General features: G+C 36.4%; 1 protein-coding gene across 4 annotated transcripts in view; it reads left to right on the top strand.

The window, feature by feature from the left end:
* LOC149539336 (protein PIN-LIKES 6-like) overlaps positions 1 to 5,757 on the top strand; it is a 120,802-nt gene extending 115,045 nt beyond the window's left edge. For 2 of the 4 annotated variants that reach the window (XM_089800640.1, XM_089800641.1), the window contains 3 exons: positions 4,794 to 4,846; positions 4,964 to 5,152; positions 5,410 to 5,757. In XM_089800640.1, the coding sequence (XP_089656766.1) occupies positions 4,794 to 4,846; positions 4,964 to 5,152; positions 5,410 to 5,534 (367 nt within the window). In that variant the 3' untranslated portion in view covers positions 5,535 to 5,757. The remainder of the gene's footprint in view (positions 1 to 4,793; positions 4,847 to 4,963; positions 5,153 to 5,409) is intronic. The other 2 variants (XM_089800642.1, XM_089800643.1) reach the window with 1 other exon arrangement.
* The last annotated feature ends 10,260 nt before the right edge of the window (positions 5,758 to 16,017 follow it).

Raw genomic sequence — 16,017 nt, 5'->3', positions numbered from 1 at the left:
ACTCCAAAGAAATTGCTGAGAGAGAGCATCAAACTCCTTGAGAAAGTAAATAGGAGCAGCTTGAACCATACATCTATAAGTAGGAAGAGCTTGGATAACAGCTTGAAGAAGAGTAACCCGGGCAGCAGTTGAAAGCCATCTATGAGTCCAATGATTAACCTTATCTTGAAGCTTGGTAATCAAATTTTGCCAGAAGAGACGTGGCTGCCTAGAAACAGCAATAGGAATGCTAAGATAAGTCAAAGGAAGTGACCCAATCTGAAACCGCAGGATACCAACAATCCTGTGCTGAATAGAATCAGGAGTGTTAAAAAAGTAAATGGAAGATTTGTGCTTATTAACTTTCTGGCCTGAAGCTGCCAAATAAATGTCCAAAGCATGTCGAAAGGCTTCAGCTTCCTTGATCCTAGCAAGACCCGCAAGAGCAGAATCATCAACAAATTGAAGATGGGAAAGAGAAGGTAAGCCATTACCCCACCGCCACCCCTGAATAGAATTCTGGGACACCTGATACATAATGAATCTACCCAAGCCTTCAGCCATGATGATGAAAAGATATGGGGAGAGGGGGTCACCCTGGCGGAGGCCTCTAGAGGCACCAAATAGTTGAGAAGGTTGCTCATTAATAAGAACATAAATAGAGGCAGAAGTAACACAATTCATAGTCCAACTAACCCAGTCAGAGCTAAATCCAAAAGAAAGAAGAATACTCCTTAGGAAACTCCATTTAACTCTATCATAGGCCTTAGCCATATCTAGCTTAACAAACATTGCTCTCTCCCTTGAAGTAGCCATAGAGTGAATAGCCTTAGTAGCAATAACCACCCTATCCAAAATTTGCCTTCCAGCAACAAAACCACCTTGTTCCTCTGAGATAATAATGGGTAGCCACTTTTTAATTCTCTCAGCAATCAACTTAGTAATAACTTTGTAAACCACATTACATAAGGCAATTGGTCTAAAAAACTCCAATTGATTAGCACCCTCTCTCTTAGGAATAAGAGTCAAGAATGTAGAATTCAAAGCCCGAAGCATCTGCTTGCTAGAATAGGATTCCTTAACCACCTCCAAAAAATCATGATTAATGATGTCCCAAAATTCTTGAAAGAACTCAACTGGAAAGCCATCAGGACCAAGAGCCTTCCCCTTAGGCATGCCAAAGACCACCTCCTCCAGCTCTTCCAAAGATATTGGACGCATGAGATAATCATTCATTTCTTGAGTGATAAGGGAAGGAATACAAGACAAAATAATATTTTCTTCATTATCAACAGGAGGAGAGTCCTAAGAAAAGAGGGTAGAAAAGTAGTGAGTAGCCTCCTGGAACAAAGCTGGCAAGGAATTCAGTTGGACACTTTGAGAATTAACCAAAGAAGAGATATTGCTCCGATTTCGGCGAAATTGCACTAATTTATGGAAAAAGGCAGTGTTCCGATCACCTTCCTGGAGCCAATCAACTCTAGCCTTTTGCTTCCAAAAAATTTCCTCTCGAAGTTCCCATTCTTCTAGAGCTCTAGAAGCAAGGGATTCAGCCCTTCCAAGATCCTCAGAGAAACCGCGATCTCTAATCTCCCTTGTGATGACATTAAGATCTTCTTGAGCAAGCCTCTTCATAGAGTGAAGGTTCCCAAAGCATTGCCTATTCCATATCCTGAGCTGCCTTTTAACATATTGAAGCTTTTTAGAAAATGAGTACATTTCAGTACCATATGCAAGAGCACCATCTTTCCACCAACATAAAACAAAATCACGAAGAGAGGAGTCACGAAGCCACATCATCTGGAACTTAAAAGGAGGATGCTTTGGAACACAAGCCTTGATAGCAGAAAATTTGATTGGCCAATGATCAGAACCCCTCCAATCAAGGATTTCCGAAGAGAGAGTAAGAGTGCCACTAACCCAGAAGCAAAAAACAAGAAATCTGTCCAAACGTTCTGAGATAGCATCAGCTCTAGTCCTTAGATTATTCCAAGTATATAGACCATTAGAAGGCTTAACATCAAAGAGATGCAAAAGAGATATGTGTTGCCGAAGAAGAGCAGAAGAAGGCCCCAGTCTAGCCAAACCACCATGCTTCTCCTACAAACTTAAAATTGAATTGAAGTCCCCTGCTAACACCCAAGGATGATAAGGTTGACAATTTCTAACATATTGAATATGGTTCCAAAGTTCCTCCTTTCCCACAAGATCAACAGGTGCATACACATTAGTAACCTTGATTACCTCTCCTAAGCCTAGAGCAGAAGCTACCATAGAGAGAGCTGAGCGAGAAGACACCCAGCCAAGGGGAGAAATTTTCTGTGGATCCCAAAATATAGCTAAACCACCAGCACTGCCTGTTGCCCCAACACACTGGCATTGGCCACGAGACCAAATACTGGAGGCATGTTGGACCATAGACTCCACAGAGAGCTTAGTCTCTTGGATACAAAAAACATCAGGACTATGATCAACCACCAAGTTATGAATAGCCTTTTGTCTAGGGATGCTATTCAACCCTCTAACATTCCATGAGAGAATAATCATCATTGGGTAGAATTGGGAAAATGAGCATCCAAAGGTTTCACTGAACCAGACTCAATCAATATATCTCCTGTGAGTTTAATCTTCTCTTGGTCTGTTTTGCGCCCACTTCTTAGAGGGGGAGTAAAAGAAACCCGCTTAAAGGGTCTAGGCATCAACCCCAAGGGGAGAGGAGATCCCTTGCCTTTACCTGATGGTAGCACATCCTTAACCAGGTCAGCCAGAATAACATCATTATCCTCCAACACCACAGGAGTCACCAGAGCCTCTGTCACAGGGGCTACAGGGACCTCACAGTTCTAGTATACTACAACTTGGGATGCCCCACAAGCGTCATTAGGAACAAATCCCTCGTCTGGGCAAACTGGATCAGAAGAGATAGGAGGAGGAATACCCTCCTCTAGAACCATACTATCCAGCACCTCAAAGCCATTAAAACTTGAATCAGATAATCTCTTTTTCAAAGGCCTCTTCTGACCATGCCCCTTAGCTCGTGGGCAAGCAGGGGTAAATCCATCCTTATCCTGCATTTGAGCCTTACCCTTACCTGTAGCATCTTGCAGATTTATCCCCTTGGTAGTATTAGCCATTTGAGATTGTCCTCTCCCTGTAGAATCTGCCAAACCACCATTGCCAGCAGTAGAACCATCCATTCCTTTGGAAGTCAAGTTACGGGGGCACTGACGCTGTAGATGACCATACTCATGACAAATCCGACAGCGAAAAGGGAGGGATTCATAATCTAACTATTGCACCCAGGAAGAAGCCTCAAGACAAATTTCCAAAGAATCTGGTAATGGGTTATTCAAATTAATTTCAACACAAATTCTAGCATAAGAAATAACCTTTTTATCGAGGGATTGATGTGCAATCGCAGTTGGCTTCCCCAACAAAGCAACGATTTGTCGAAGGATGTCCTCACGCCAAAATTCCAAGGAAAGTCGAGGCAAGCGAACCCAAACTGGCACTGTTGAAGGGAGATCCTCAGCAAAATTAAATCTTGAATGCCAGGGTTTGACAAATAACCCCACATCGTTGTAGAAATAAGGGCCTCCTTCAAAAACACGATCACGATCAAACATGCAAGAGAATACAACAAAAAAATAACTATTCCTTGCCAACATAATCTCCATATCGCCTTCCACCTGCCATGAGCGGCGGATCTATGCCTCAAGAGCAGATAGGGAAATTCGGATTCCAAGAAATTTGCAAATCAAAGCATGCTTGGTCCAATATTCAATGTCCTCCATAACAGCCGCTGGAGGAATAACCAGAACAAGGCGATCATGGCTATGCGGAAAACAACCATTAACTTTTTTCAACTTGGAGCTCTCCCTTGAATAAAACGATTTAGATCTCATTGCATGCATAGTTGGAGAAGAACCATCTGTTCTCACCAACGCAGATGAAATTCCAGGCCCTGCCATGCAAACAATAAAAAACCCCAATCCAAAATTGACCGCAGAAAATTACCAAAAACACCCACGCAAACTATGACCAGCAGCCGGCAATCCAAACAGAACAGGAAAAAATAGTAGAGATCAAACAACAATAACAGGCTAGGGAAAGAGCCCTAGCCCAGCCGGCAGCCAACGCTTCTCATTTGAATGCTACTATATGGAGCTGATTCCATAACAACCATTGAATCCATGGATATGTAACATCATCGGAATGGTATTTTCAACTACATACTAGAGTGAAGAATGACTCCCATCGAAACTGTAAATACAAGCTAGGGAAGGTCTCCCACCTCTGAAACTGCAAACAATCGAACCACTTTCAACCTTCGACTTCTGACTATATAAAGAAGGGTTCAAATACATGTCATGATGGTTTATAATATCAATCATATCCTTACAAAGACTTCCAAGAAGCATCTAGAAAGTTACAGTAAGTCGCAGGCTCACATTATTTTATTATCTGGACCCCTCAATTTATTAATAAAATTAATCAATTAAATAAATTCTTATGATATTATTTCAATTTTAGAACCACTCGATTAATTAACTTAATCAAACATTAAAAATTATGAAAGCGATTCAAGTTTAAAGCATAAATGTGCACATATCAAAGAACTGAATCTACATTGGTGATATATGAAGGGCAGGATTGCACTCAATCAGAGCGTTACTTTCGCGTCTGTTTCTCGGTGCACCGTCTTGCAGTTAAAATATGACTCATTTAAGAAATACTGAAATGAATGTTGAGTGATTTCTTTCCTGAAGCATTTACAAAAGAAAATGTATTTTTTCCCCTATTGGAATGTGCAGAGGAGCAATGATTCCATGTATAATGCTTGCTCTCGGTGGAAACCTTGTCGGAGGTGAGTTAATTTTATGCTCCTCATCCTTCCTTATCACACTATATTCCATAATAGAAATGGCGCAGTCGTTAATGCATCCAGCAATTGTAAAAATCTTTTTTCGTATTATATGCAAAGGTCCCGGCAGTTCGGAACTAGGATGGAAGACAACTGTAGCCATTATTGTTGCTCGATTATTTTTTGTACCTCCAGTTGGTCTTGGTATTGTTACTCTCGCTGATAAATTGGGTTTCCTTCCACCGAATGACAAAATGTTCCGTTTTGTTCTGCTTCTCCAGCACACAATGCCTACATCTGTTCTTTCAGGTAATATGCATATTTGAGCTGTTTTAAATAAAGGATTTAAGAATGTTCTCTCGTGAGAAGAACTGTTCCGTGCAGAAATCAGTGATTATACATTCATATAAGATAAGAGAACCCTTTCATGTCTACTAAATTGTAAATGAATCATCCACAAAACTAATTCTATTTTGGAAATCACATATTGAATGATATTATTAGTGACGTCCAGTCTTTCTAAAATCATCACAATAACAATTTTGGGTCAATGCAATTGAATCCAGGGGCTGTCGCAAACATAAGAGGCTTTGGAGTAAAGGAAGCCGCAGCAGTACTATTTTGGGTCCATATTTGTGCCATTTTTTCTATGGCCATTTGGATAATTTTGTATCTTCGTATCTTACTCTAAGAAAAAATAAAATATTTGGTGAGATACATTGGTTGAACTTGTTCCTATAGAACCTAATATTTAAGGAGGCAATGCTAAATCGGCACAAAGGTGCATTACTTTCATATTGAGTTTCATTCTCATAAACATGTTTGTATATCAATTATTGTATTGAATAATTTTTTTTATTTGAAAAATTTAAGAAATTATAATACATACAATCAGGTCAGCATTGAGGTATTGAGTTATGGGTTATACATTTTTCATAATATGGTGCTCATCTTTTATACTTATACATTCATTAAGTGCTCAAATTCAATTTCTTTTAGTCAATAGAATTGTAGAATTAATATATTTCTAAAATTTGTTACATCGTTAATTATTATTTGTATATATTTTTAAAACTAGAAAATAACTATTTATTTATATTTCTATTAGCCCCTACCTAGAAAAGTAAGGAGAGAAATAGATTTTTGACACTGAAATTAGAAAGAAATTAAAAAACTTAAACAAAGCCATGAACTTGCATTAATAATAAACAATAGATCCTTCTTATCTCGATCATCCTTTGTTCTTTCTTTTATCAAGTTTATGTTCATTGCCATATATATATCATCGTGTCTCCATTTGGAATTAGCGGTCTTGTTTATTTCTGCCAAGAGTCATTATTCATATAATTTCTTGAAAGTAATTTAGCAAATTGCTCAGACCATGAACTTCAGGGATACAAATCTTCAAGGATTTGTTTTCCCTAGTAGAAATTTAGCATACAACTCTTGAATGATATGTTTTTCCTTGACGAAATTTTTGATGGCGTGAGGGGTTTTTGAAGTTTCTTAGTTTATTGAGATTTAGAGGAAGCCCTTGTGTTTGAAGGTTTTCCTACAAGTTTTTAGTTTCAAAGAGGGTTTGTCCTTTTAGGCTAGTCCTTTCTAGAATAATATACGATATATTATAGTGTAAGATAATGATCAAATTAAAAGAACTTCTATATAAATCTTCTACAATCATTTTTATCTATTCTAGATAGAAATTTGATGTTTTTAAATTAATGAATTGGGTGAAGAAAGAGCACTTATCCAAAAGTTCTCGTACATACCTCTAAAAAAAACTACATAGATTCATTGCAACTTGATTGAATTAAATCTTTTTCTCTATTTGTTCTTTGTTGTTGTTGGATATTACATTTTATTGTCGTGGGTAAGGTTTCAAGTTCGTTCACCACTCTTATAAGAATATTTCCTAATAAGCCCATTGAACTCCTGATAATTTAATTATTTTAATGTGATTCTTATTCTATAGTTTTCCTCTCTTTTTTGTAAGTTTCTATTAGTTTTCAAATATAGTGAAAGAAGTGCCAGGGAAGAAACATTGAGCTTGTAGCAATAATTTCATTAATTTCAATCTTGTATGTATCATAATGACATTGATAAAAGTACCTTGTACACAAGCGCAAAGTAAAAATGGCTTTTTGGTTTTGAGCAGGGTTTTGGGCAAGTGAACCTTAACACTACATTTTAAATACAATTTTGCAATGTCTTACTTACACACAACCCCTTCTAGCCTACTTCTAGGGGGGGGTGAATTGATTATATCTAGTTATATCATAGGCCTTAAAAAAATTCAGCACCAACTCAACTTTATGTACTTTCTAATCACAAGCTCGATAACCACATTCAACATTTTATCTTTCACTTCTAATCATGTTACTTCAAATTGTTGACTCATTGTTGATGACTATACCGAGTATCAAAGAAACCATTTAGCTTATACCAAGTTGCATCTTGAAAAATAAAATGTGAAATAAACTTTGCAACACATAACCAATCACATAGTTGAACACATAATTTTACCGTGAAAACCTTGTAAAGAGAAAAACTACCTAGGGTTGTCAACCTAAATAATTCACTCATATGAAGAGAGCTCTACTAGGAGCCAACTTTGTGAAAGGTTTACATGCACAATTTAGGGTGATCTAGTTAGAGGATTTTAATCAAAGATCATCTAGACCTTATTCACTCCTTGACATTTCTAGAGAGTGGTCTTCTTTTAAGGATTTACAAACATTACTAATTGATGTTACCTTGTAGGATTTCATAGACTTGTTAGGTCCACTCGGTTAAGAGTTTTTTTTGGCTAAAATGACAACAAAGTAACAACCAAATGATCTGTTTAGGTTTAGTACTACCTTTTCTTATTTAGATATTTGCTTTGCTTGATTTTCTTCCTTTTGATCTCTCTTTGGTTGATTCACAGTCTATCTCTTTCACCTTGCACCACCCTTGCTTGTCTTTCTTCCTCTATTATGCTCGGTTCTCCTTGTTCTTCTTTCTCCTTCAATAGTTCACACTTTATTAGTAATATCAACAAACAATCAACAATCAAAAATTGGTATCAATCATCTCCTTGAATAGTTAATTTTTGCATTCTAGATCTTGTCGCTTAATTACATTTGTAGATCTTCATCTTAGTTTAGGTTCAACGCATCTAGTCATTCAATCAATACTAGCTTGCCTCAAATATTCTTCTTATTTTGAAAATAACTAATCTTCTCCATACGATCATCTCTAAATTATTCCAGTTGTAGATCTCATAACAAACTTCATCCTTCTCCTTTATGCTTCTCGAACATTTTCAATTCTCATCATTTGTTGGCCTCAAATCTCATCTTTCTATTTTCTCTCCACTCAATGAACATTACCACTTCACTTGGTCAATATTGTACTCGATTATCTCTAAGATCACCCGATCAACACTAAACTTCATCTTTGTACTTTGTCAGGTGCTTGGTTATTACTTTAGTAGCTGGGGCAATATTGTATTCTTTCTTTCACTGACTCAATAGTTATGAAATTAATTACAACATAGCATGATTGCAAAATAATCAAACCAACATTATATTGTGAGGATCTAACTCATTCAATTGCCCATTGAATATCAATACCTATCAACTTTTTCATCATCATACTTTCTTCAAAACCTTTTCATCGATCAAATGATATGACACTCTACTGAATTACCATAATGTCTAACCAATCAAGGGTTGACATCAATGACAACATAATAACTGATATGACTTTCATGTACAATAATAGCATTCTTATTTACATTATTAGTTGGGGCTAACAATTTCTCCTCTTGGTATTAATGGCAACACATAACATAAGAGTTTACATTACAAAACATTACATGTAAGATAATTAAATGTATGTATTGACAAAAATGCAACTTTTCAACTCTCTTGACTTTGTTCAAGTTCTCTGCAACAAATTCAACATCAGGTGTACTTGGTTTGTATCTTCGTCAACTTCATCTTCAACATTTCTCCCCTTGGGTGTACTTCTCATTTCAACATCTTCATGTCTTTTCATAGTTTCTCTCCCTTCTTCTAGTTCTTCTCATCTTTTATTCATTCTTTCTTCCTTTTAGTCATCTTCTCCTTCCTTGACAACAATGCCAAAGGTAAATACAAGTCCTAATATGAAACTTGTAAAATCTTGTAGTTATACCTTGTACCTTGCATGTATAATTTTCAGCAGTTTCATTACAAACATTTTCACAACTTCAAGAAATATCCCTAAACAGTGAAGTCTTGCATCAACTCTATAAAGATATATCTAATCATCCATGAATTAATGTGACACACATCTTCACTTAGTGAATTTTGGATAGGGGAAGGAACCCCAACTTTCCTTTTAGATACTCAAAAGCATCCTCATGCAATGACTTGGTAAATATATCTACAATTTATTTTTTAAATTTTGCATGTTCAAAACTTGCTTTCCTTGTAATTGATCTCTCAAGTACCAATACTTGATAGATATATGCTTCATTTTTTTACGCATCACTAGATTCTTTGATATATTTATTGCACTAGTGTTGTCACAATAGGTAGTGATAGACTCGGGAACTTCATCTTGCATTCGTTCCAACAATTTCTTAATCAACACAATATTAGAACAATTAATTGCAGCAGGAACATACTTGGTCTCAACAAATTGTGAAATGTAGCTTTATTGCTTGCTCAACCATGTTATTAATCTTTCTCCTAAGAAGAAAACTCCACCACTTGTACTATTTCTATCATCTGCATTTCCAGCCCAATCAACATTGGTTTAAACCTTTAGTTCAAAATCACCATCTTAATTGTACCACCGTCCAAAATCTATAGTGCCTTTAAGATATCTGAATATCCTCTTGATAACAATCCTGTGTGTTTCCTTAGGATTAGAGGAAAACTTTGTAATAATTCCAACTGCAAGTGTAATATCAAGTCTACTATGCACAACATGTTGTAGCTTTCCAATCATTGATATGTACCATGTCTCATTTACCTCAGCTATAATATCCTCTTTTGATAATTTGCATCTAGTCACCATCGGTGTACAAACTAACCTTGACTCATCCATGCTAAAAAATTTCAAGATCTCCTTTATGTACTTAGACTGAGTCACAAGTCTATCATTCCTTGTTGGATGAACTTGTAAGCTATTGAAAAATTTGATCTCACTAAACATAGACATTTCAAAATCTTTACTCATTTGATCAGAAAAATGATTTACATAGAAAATCCTTACCACCAATCAATACCATGTTCTCAGTAATCAATACCATGTTCTTAGCTTCATTCTTCAAATACAAATTATTGTTTTCACTAGTTCTTGCAAATCCAATTTTAATCAAGTATGAATGTAACCTTTAATACTAGGCTCTTAATGCTTGCTTCGATCGATACAATGCTTTTTTCAATTTGCAGACCATGTGCCTCTAATTAGGTTCAACAAAGCCTTTTGGTTGTTCTATGTAGACTCCCTCTTCATGTATTCCATTCAAGAATGCAGATTTAACATCCATTTGGTACACTTTGAATCTCTTGAAAGTAGCATAGGCCAAAACATTACTGACTCCTTCCAATCATGCTATAGGTGCAAAAGTCTCACATAATCAATTCCCTCTTCTTAAGCATATCTTTTCCAAACTAATCTTGCCTTGTTCCTCACAACTTTCCATTTTTATTTGGTTTGTTTCTAAAAATCCACTTTTTTCTAATCACATTCTTATCATTTAGTCTTGGTAATAGTGTCCAAGTGTTATTTTTCTCAATCTGATCAATCTCTTCATTCATAGCATTTATCCAATCTTCATTGTCAAGTGCAACTTTCACAGTTCTTGGTTCAAATTCAATAATTAAACATGCAAGGTCCTTCAAGTTACTTCTTGTTATGATTCCAATGCTTCTATCTTCAATGATTTATTTAAGAGACTGGTTATTTCTCACATACTTGGCTAGACCAGGTTTAGTTCTTTCATTTCCAATGTTATCTCCATTCAGTTGGGGCTCTTCATTCTTCTCAAGTTGTACTGTCTCTGGCTTAGGTAGAATAGGTTGATGGTTGGTAGCAGTCTGTTGATGCTCGATAACACTATACTATAGTTTGGGTATTGCATGTTGTCGCTTGGGTAATATAGCAGGTGTATAATCACAGACATAGATAAACTTACTACAATCATCACTTTCCATTTTTAGTTATATCTAGTTATCTCACAGGCCTTAATACTCTTGGAAATACAATAGGGAAAATAAAGTCTGAAAGTTGGGGTGGCGGGGGGGGGGGAATCAGTCCTTCAAAACTTTAACCATAAAATCTTTCACCATACATCCATCTCACAATTTGCATGTAAACTAAAATAGCTAGCTAAACATATTCATCTATAGCATGAAAGCAAATAACATTTAACACATATATGACACAAGATATTTGGTTACCCAAAAACCCCCTAATGAGAAGGTAAAATTGGGGTGGGGATAACACCCATAAATCTTCACTATTGCAGTAATAAAGTGTATCCAATGAAGGCTATAATATTTGATCATAAACTATGATCTACCCTGTGAGAGGTATGCCCTGTTAAAGGCTTATAAAATTGTTAGATCTTACCTTGTTAAAGGATTTCAATACCCTGTTAGAAGTGTGCTTGATTAAAGGACTTAAAACTTATAATGAAGTAAGCACCATGTTAAAGGATTTACATCTTGTTAGGACTACTCTATTAAGAGATTTAACTGATTCACCTGTTAGAATGTCTCACTAATGATCCTGTGGTTAGCACTCTACTGCTAGATAACATATCACCTCTTTCCTAATGTGTACTTGATCCTCTCTGATCAGATGTGTCACTTCTATCCTCTAATTCCTTTCCTCTATTCTCCTCTAATTGATTCTAAAATGTATCTCAATTCACAACTCCTTAGCCACCATGAATGCTTTATTTGCGCATGCAAACTTCTCTCTACACATTACATTGTTTAGGGTTTGTCTTTCTGAAGACTTGGGTGACTTAGGGTCAAGTATGAGTCAACGATAATGATTCACCCATTTTTTTGCTTAAAACATCCCTTTAATTGATTGGTTGCATGTACTGCATAGGAATTCTCAATATCAATTCATCCTTATCATTTAGAATCGCAAAACAATCCTTAAGTTAGCTCAAAAATGGTTTACATAGAAGTTTGTGTCATTACAAACAACTATGTCCAAAACTATTTTACTTGGCACTTGAAGTCTTTGATGCTTGACATTCACTATATCTTCAATGTTGTAACTTGACCTCTAAATGACTAAGCATCCATTGATCACTTGGCATCTGAATCACTCGGCCTCTATTGTCTAATCGACACTTGAGTGACTCAACACTTACTAGTTACTTGACACATACTGTATAATCGACAACTTACACTTGGCATACATTACTTGTTCGACATGAACTAAGAAAATGACAAGTGTATTGTCACTCATATCTCAAAACCAAACTGAGATTAAAAATCTACCCCTTTAACATGAGTGGCAAAAATACTTGGTCATGCATGAATAACCTTAGATATTAAGCATAACTTAGATCATCTCTATTCAGTGCTTGGCTTACATACAAAATTTCAAAACTTCAAAATTTTGCAAAAACCTTATGACATATAAGTTATATCTCAAAATTCTACAACTTCCCTTGAGTTGATTGTTCTTTTTTGAATCTTCTGAATTTGAACACTCCTGCTGAGTAGATCTATTGTGCTGACTTTGTTTCTAAATTTTTCTAAATCTGAATACTCTTGTTGAGTAGAACTATTGTGTTGACTCTGTTTCTGTAGTTTCCCTCGTTGTTTTGTCTCCCCCAAAACTTATGCTTCTCCCATTTTCTTCATTCTCCCCCTTTTGACACTTATGTAATGGGTGGTACACGAATTGTGTGTTTTCCCAAGAATGATTTCTAGACCTCCATCATAATGTTTAGTGTTGCATCCTAGTTGTCGCATGCTACCTCCAAAGATTTGATCTGAATGTCCAACTCGGCAACAAGGGTGACTAGGCCTTCATGAGTAGAAAGATGGGGATATTTCTTCATCAACATCTCTACATAGGCTAGTTCCTTGTGTAACACCTCCATGTGAGGGGTTAACATGGATTGGATGTTGATCAGTGTAGCCCTAATATTTGCATCTTGAGAGTGTAAAGCGGCTAACTGACCTTATGCTGACATCAAATTTTTGAAATGAGATTGACTTTGACCAGGAGATTGTTGTAGAATATTACTTGTTTTCTTCAAATCTCCCTCGAGATGGTCAATATGTCTCTGCACTTCTTGTGTGAGTAGGGGAACATCAATAACTTGGTGTAAGGAGATAAAAATGTTCTCCAACTTCTTCTTTACACCCTCAATTTTGGTGGCTAACTCAACCTGGTGTAGTGCAATGGCACTAGATATCTATTCATTCACCTTTATTTGAAATTTCTTCTCAGACCATTCTAGTAATTTGACATTAGTATCTAGGTCTTCATCATTGATCTTCTACACAATATTTTCCAATTGCTCAATGATTGGCTTGGCTTCATCAGGTGCAGGGAGGTTGAATGGATCAAGAAATATGTCCTTGATATCATGAAGTGCTTGTTTTTTCCTACGCTCTATTCTGAGTAGTTCTTGGTGTTTCTTTCTTTCTAGAGCATCTTGCAATATGCTCATTTTCTCTATTGTGATTGATGTAAGATCAAACTTTGGCAATTCAATCACCTCATCTAAGTTGATAGCACCATAAGATGTCACCTCATCAACCTCAAATGTGCTAGGACTAGGCCTTGATGCTTTGCAATGGTCTAGCTTATGCACTTGGCCTACGAAGTGCTTGACTAGGAAATAGGAGTATCAGTGTCTAAATTGCTATTACTTCCTTTGGTTTCGTAGTCAAGACTGAATCTTTAGTCCTAACCTTCTCCTTTTCTTTGGTTTTTGCTCCACCTTGTGCTTGTGATGCAGGTGCAGGATTGGCTTCCTGACCTATTTGGAATAGTGTCCCTTCTTGCTCAATTATTTTAATTGTTGGTACTGATACATTTTTTACCATAGTGCTTATATGTGAGGAAATTGTGTCCTTCCTTTGGTATACTACCATAGACATTGTATGTTGTACCTCTGTAGATTGGGGGGGGGGGGGGGGGTGTATGGATAATGCTTGTGTTTTCTCCCCTGCAGATGCCAATTTTGCCTTCTCAATCTCATCCACATTCACCAAAACAAGATGATTGCATAGTTTTGCCTCAAGTGGTGGTGGAATCAACCAATATCTTCTACATATCCTCCTTTGTTAGGGGATTGATGTTCTGAATGGAGTAGTTAGACACATCCTTAATCTTTACTATATCAGCTTGTGGACTGGCACTTGACATATGTACTTCTGGTATATTCTGGTCTTTTTGTTGCTCTTCCTTAGTTGTTGCCTCTACAGTGCCTTCCCCATGTACTTCCCTTATAGATTAATCATTTGTTATTTCAACTACCTCTTGTTCTTCTTTGTCTTCACCTACTTTCTTAGGTGTTTTCTAAATATCCTTTTGTGTTGTCAGCCTATAGATCACTTTCCATATTTGTGTGTTTTGCTGAAATACCTCTTCAATTTTGTTTTGTAAAATATGAAAGGCTTGGTATTTTGGAGAAAATCTCCCCTTATACTTTGTAATAGCCTTTGTCAGTTCAAACTTGTCCAAGTCTAGCATCACTCTTGCAAGTGTAGTCTCTCTAATATTTCTCTTAGTTGTGAGACTATATTTCCACCTTTGCTCAACTCTGTAATATAGGCTCTTAGGTAAAGAGTTGAAAATCTCAATTGGAGTCATCTTAAAAATTGTCATCATGTCATATATAGATTCTTCTACTTTATTCATTTCTATCTTCCCAAGATTATCAAACTCAACATGTGTAAATCCACTTAAATCAACATTATTCTTGATATTTTCACACAATTTGTCCAAATCAGAAGAGAGACTGTGACTTATCACTTTGAATTGGTTGTTGTCATCCAACTTAGTCCTCTCCTCATCCGATTCAGCTAAGCCAATATATTTCCTTCTTTGTTTCTACTCAGGTTCATTTTCTTCTGTAGCAACTCTCTTGCCTTTAGGCTTTTGAACTTCCTAAGTCTTCTTAGTAGTGGCTCTTATGCTAGCCCTAGTAACAGGAGCTATAGGCTTTTGTTGTGAAGGTTTCACAACCTTTTTGGGTTTTCTTATTGTTGGGTTCTTTTCTTTTCTCTTCTTCTCTTCTACGGCAATAGGTGCTTCATTGGCGTCTTCTCCCTCGACACCTTCATCAAATTTTGCTTCTTCTTCTCCTTGGTCCTCACCTTGACCTTGTGTAAGAGCAAGTGGTGAATGGGATGGTGTATCTTCATCATCATCTTCATTATCCTCTTCTTCATCTCCTTATTGTTCCTTGAGCTTCTTCACAATTTTGTTCTTCTTTCTCAACACATAAGTTGTCTTCAAATCCATTACGATCTTTGACTTGCTACATCATAATTTTCAAATGTAGTAGCATTCTTATCTTCTTCCTTTGCCAGCAAAGAAATGATGGTTGCAGATGCCTCATCTACATTAATCTCATAAGGCAATGACCTAAGCCATCTCACCCTTGGAACAACATGTTGAACATATGTAAAATCAACATCAACTAGAAAACAAACATCGTTGAAATTCTTCTCTACTAGTGATACATGAATTCTCTATCTTTGCTTCATTGACTTCTTAAAGTTTTGAAAATAACTAGTCATCACAAACTCAATATTATCTCAAAGTTGCTCTACGAATTCACCAATATGCACTGCAACTGACCTGTTAGTATTCCAAGATACTTACCAAATGTGGAGAAAGTGTTCTGCACATAGAAAAATATACAAACAAGTATTGAACCAAATTTGCATTGTGCACTTTTTGTCTTTCTTATGGCTCCCAAGTTTTTTGATAACTATTGGAGTTGTAACTCAGCAAGGTCATAAGAATGCTCTTTCTTTACTATCCTATAACCCAAATCCATAGCCATACATGGTACATTGTTCAACCTGTTGGATTGAAAGAATTTATGTGCAATAACTCTCACTGCAAATACAATTAGGGGATCAGTAATTATGTCTATGGTCATCCCTCTCTTGTTCCATAGTGCCCCTATATTCTTCTCAATT

The sequence above is a fragment of the Cupressus sempervirens genome, chromosome 9, assembly GCF_028749045.1.
Source record: "Cupressus sempervirens isolate cs-2001-9-10 chromosome 9, ASM2874904v1, whole genome shotgun sequence".
Taxonomy (NCBI): domain Eukaryota; kingdom Viridiplantae; phylum Streptophyta; class Pinopsida; order Cupressales; family Cupressaceae; genus Cupressus; species Cupressus sempervirens.
This window is presented reverse-complemented; position numbering and strand designations above follow the sequence as displayed.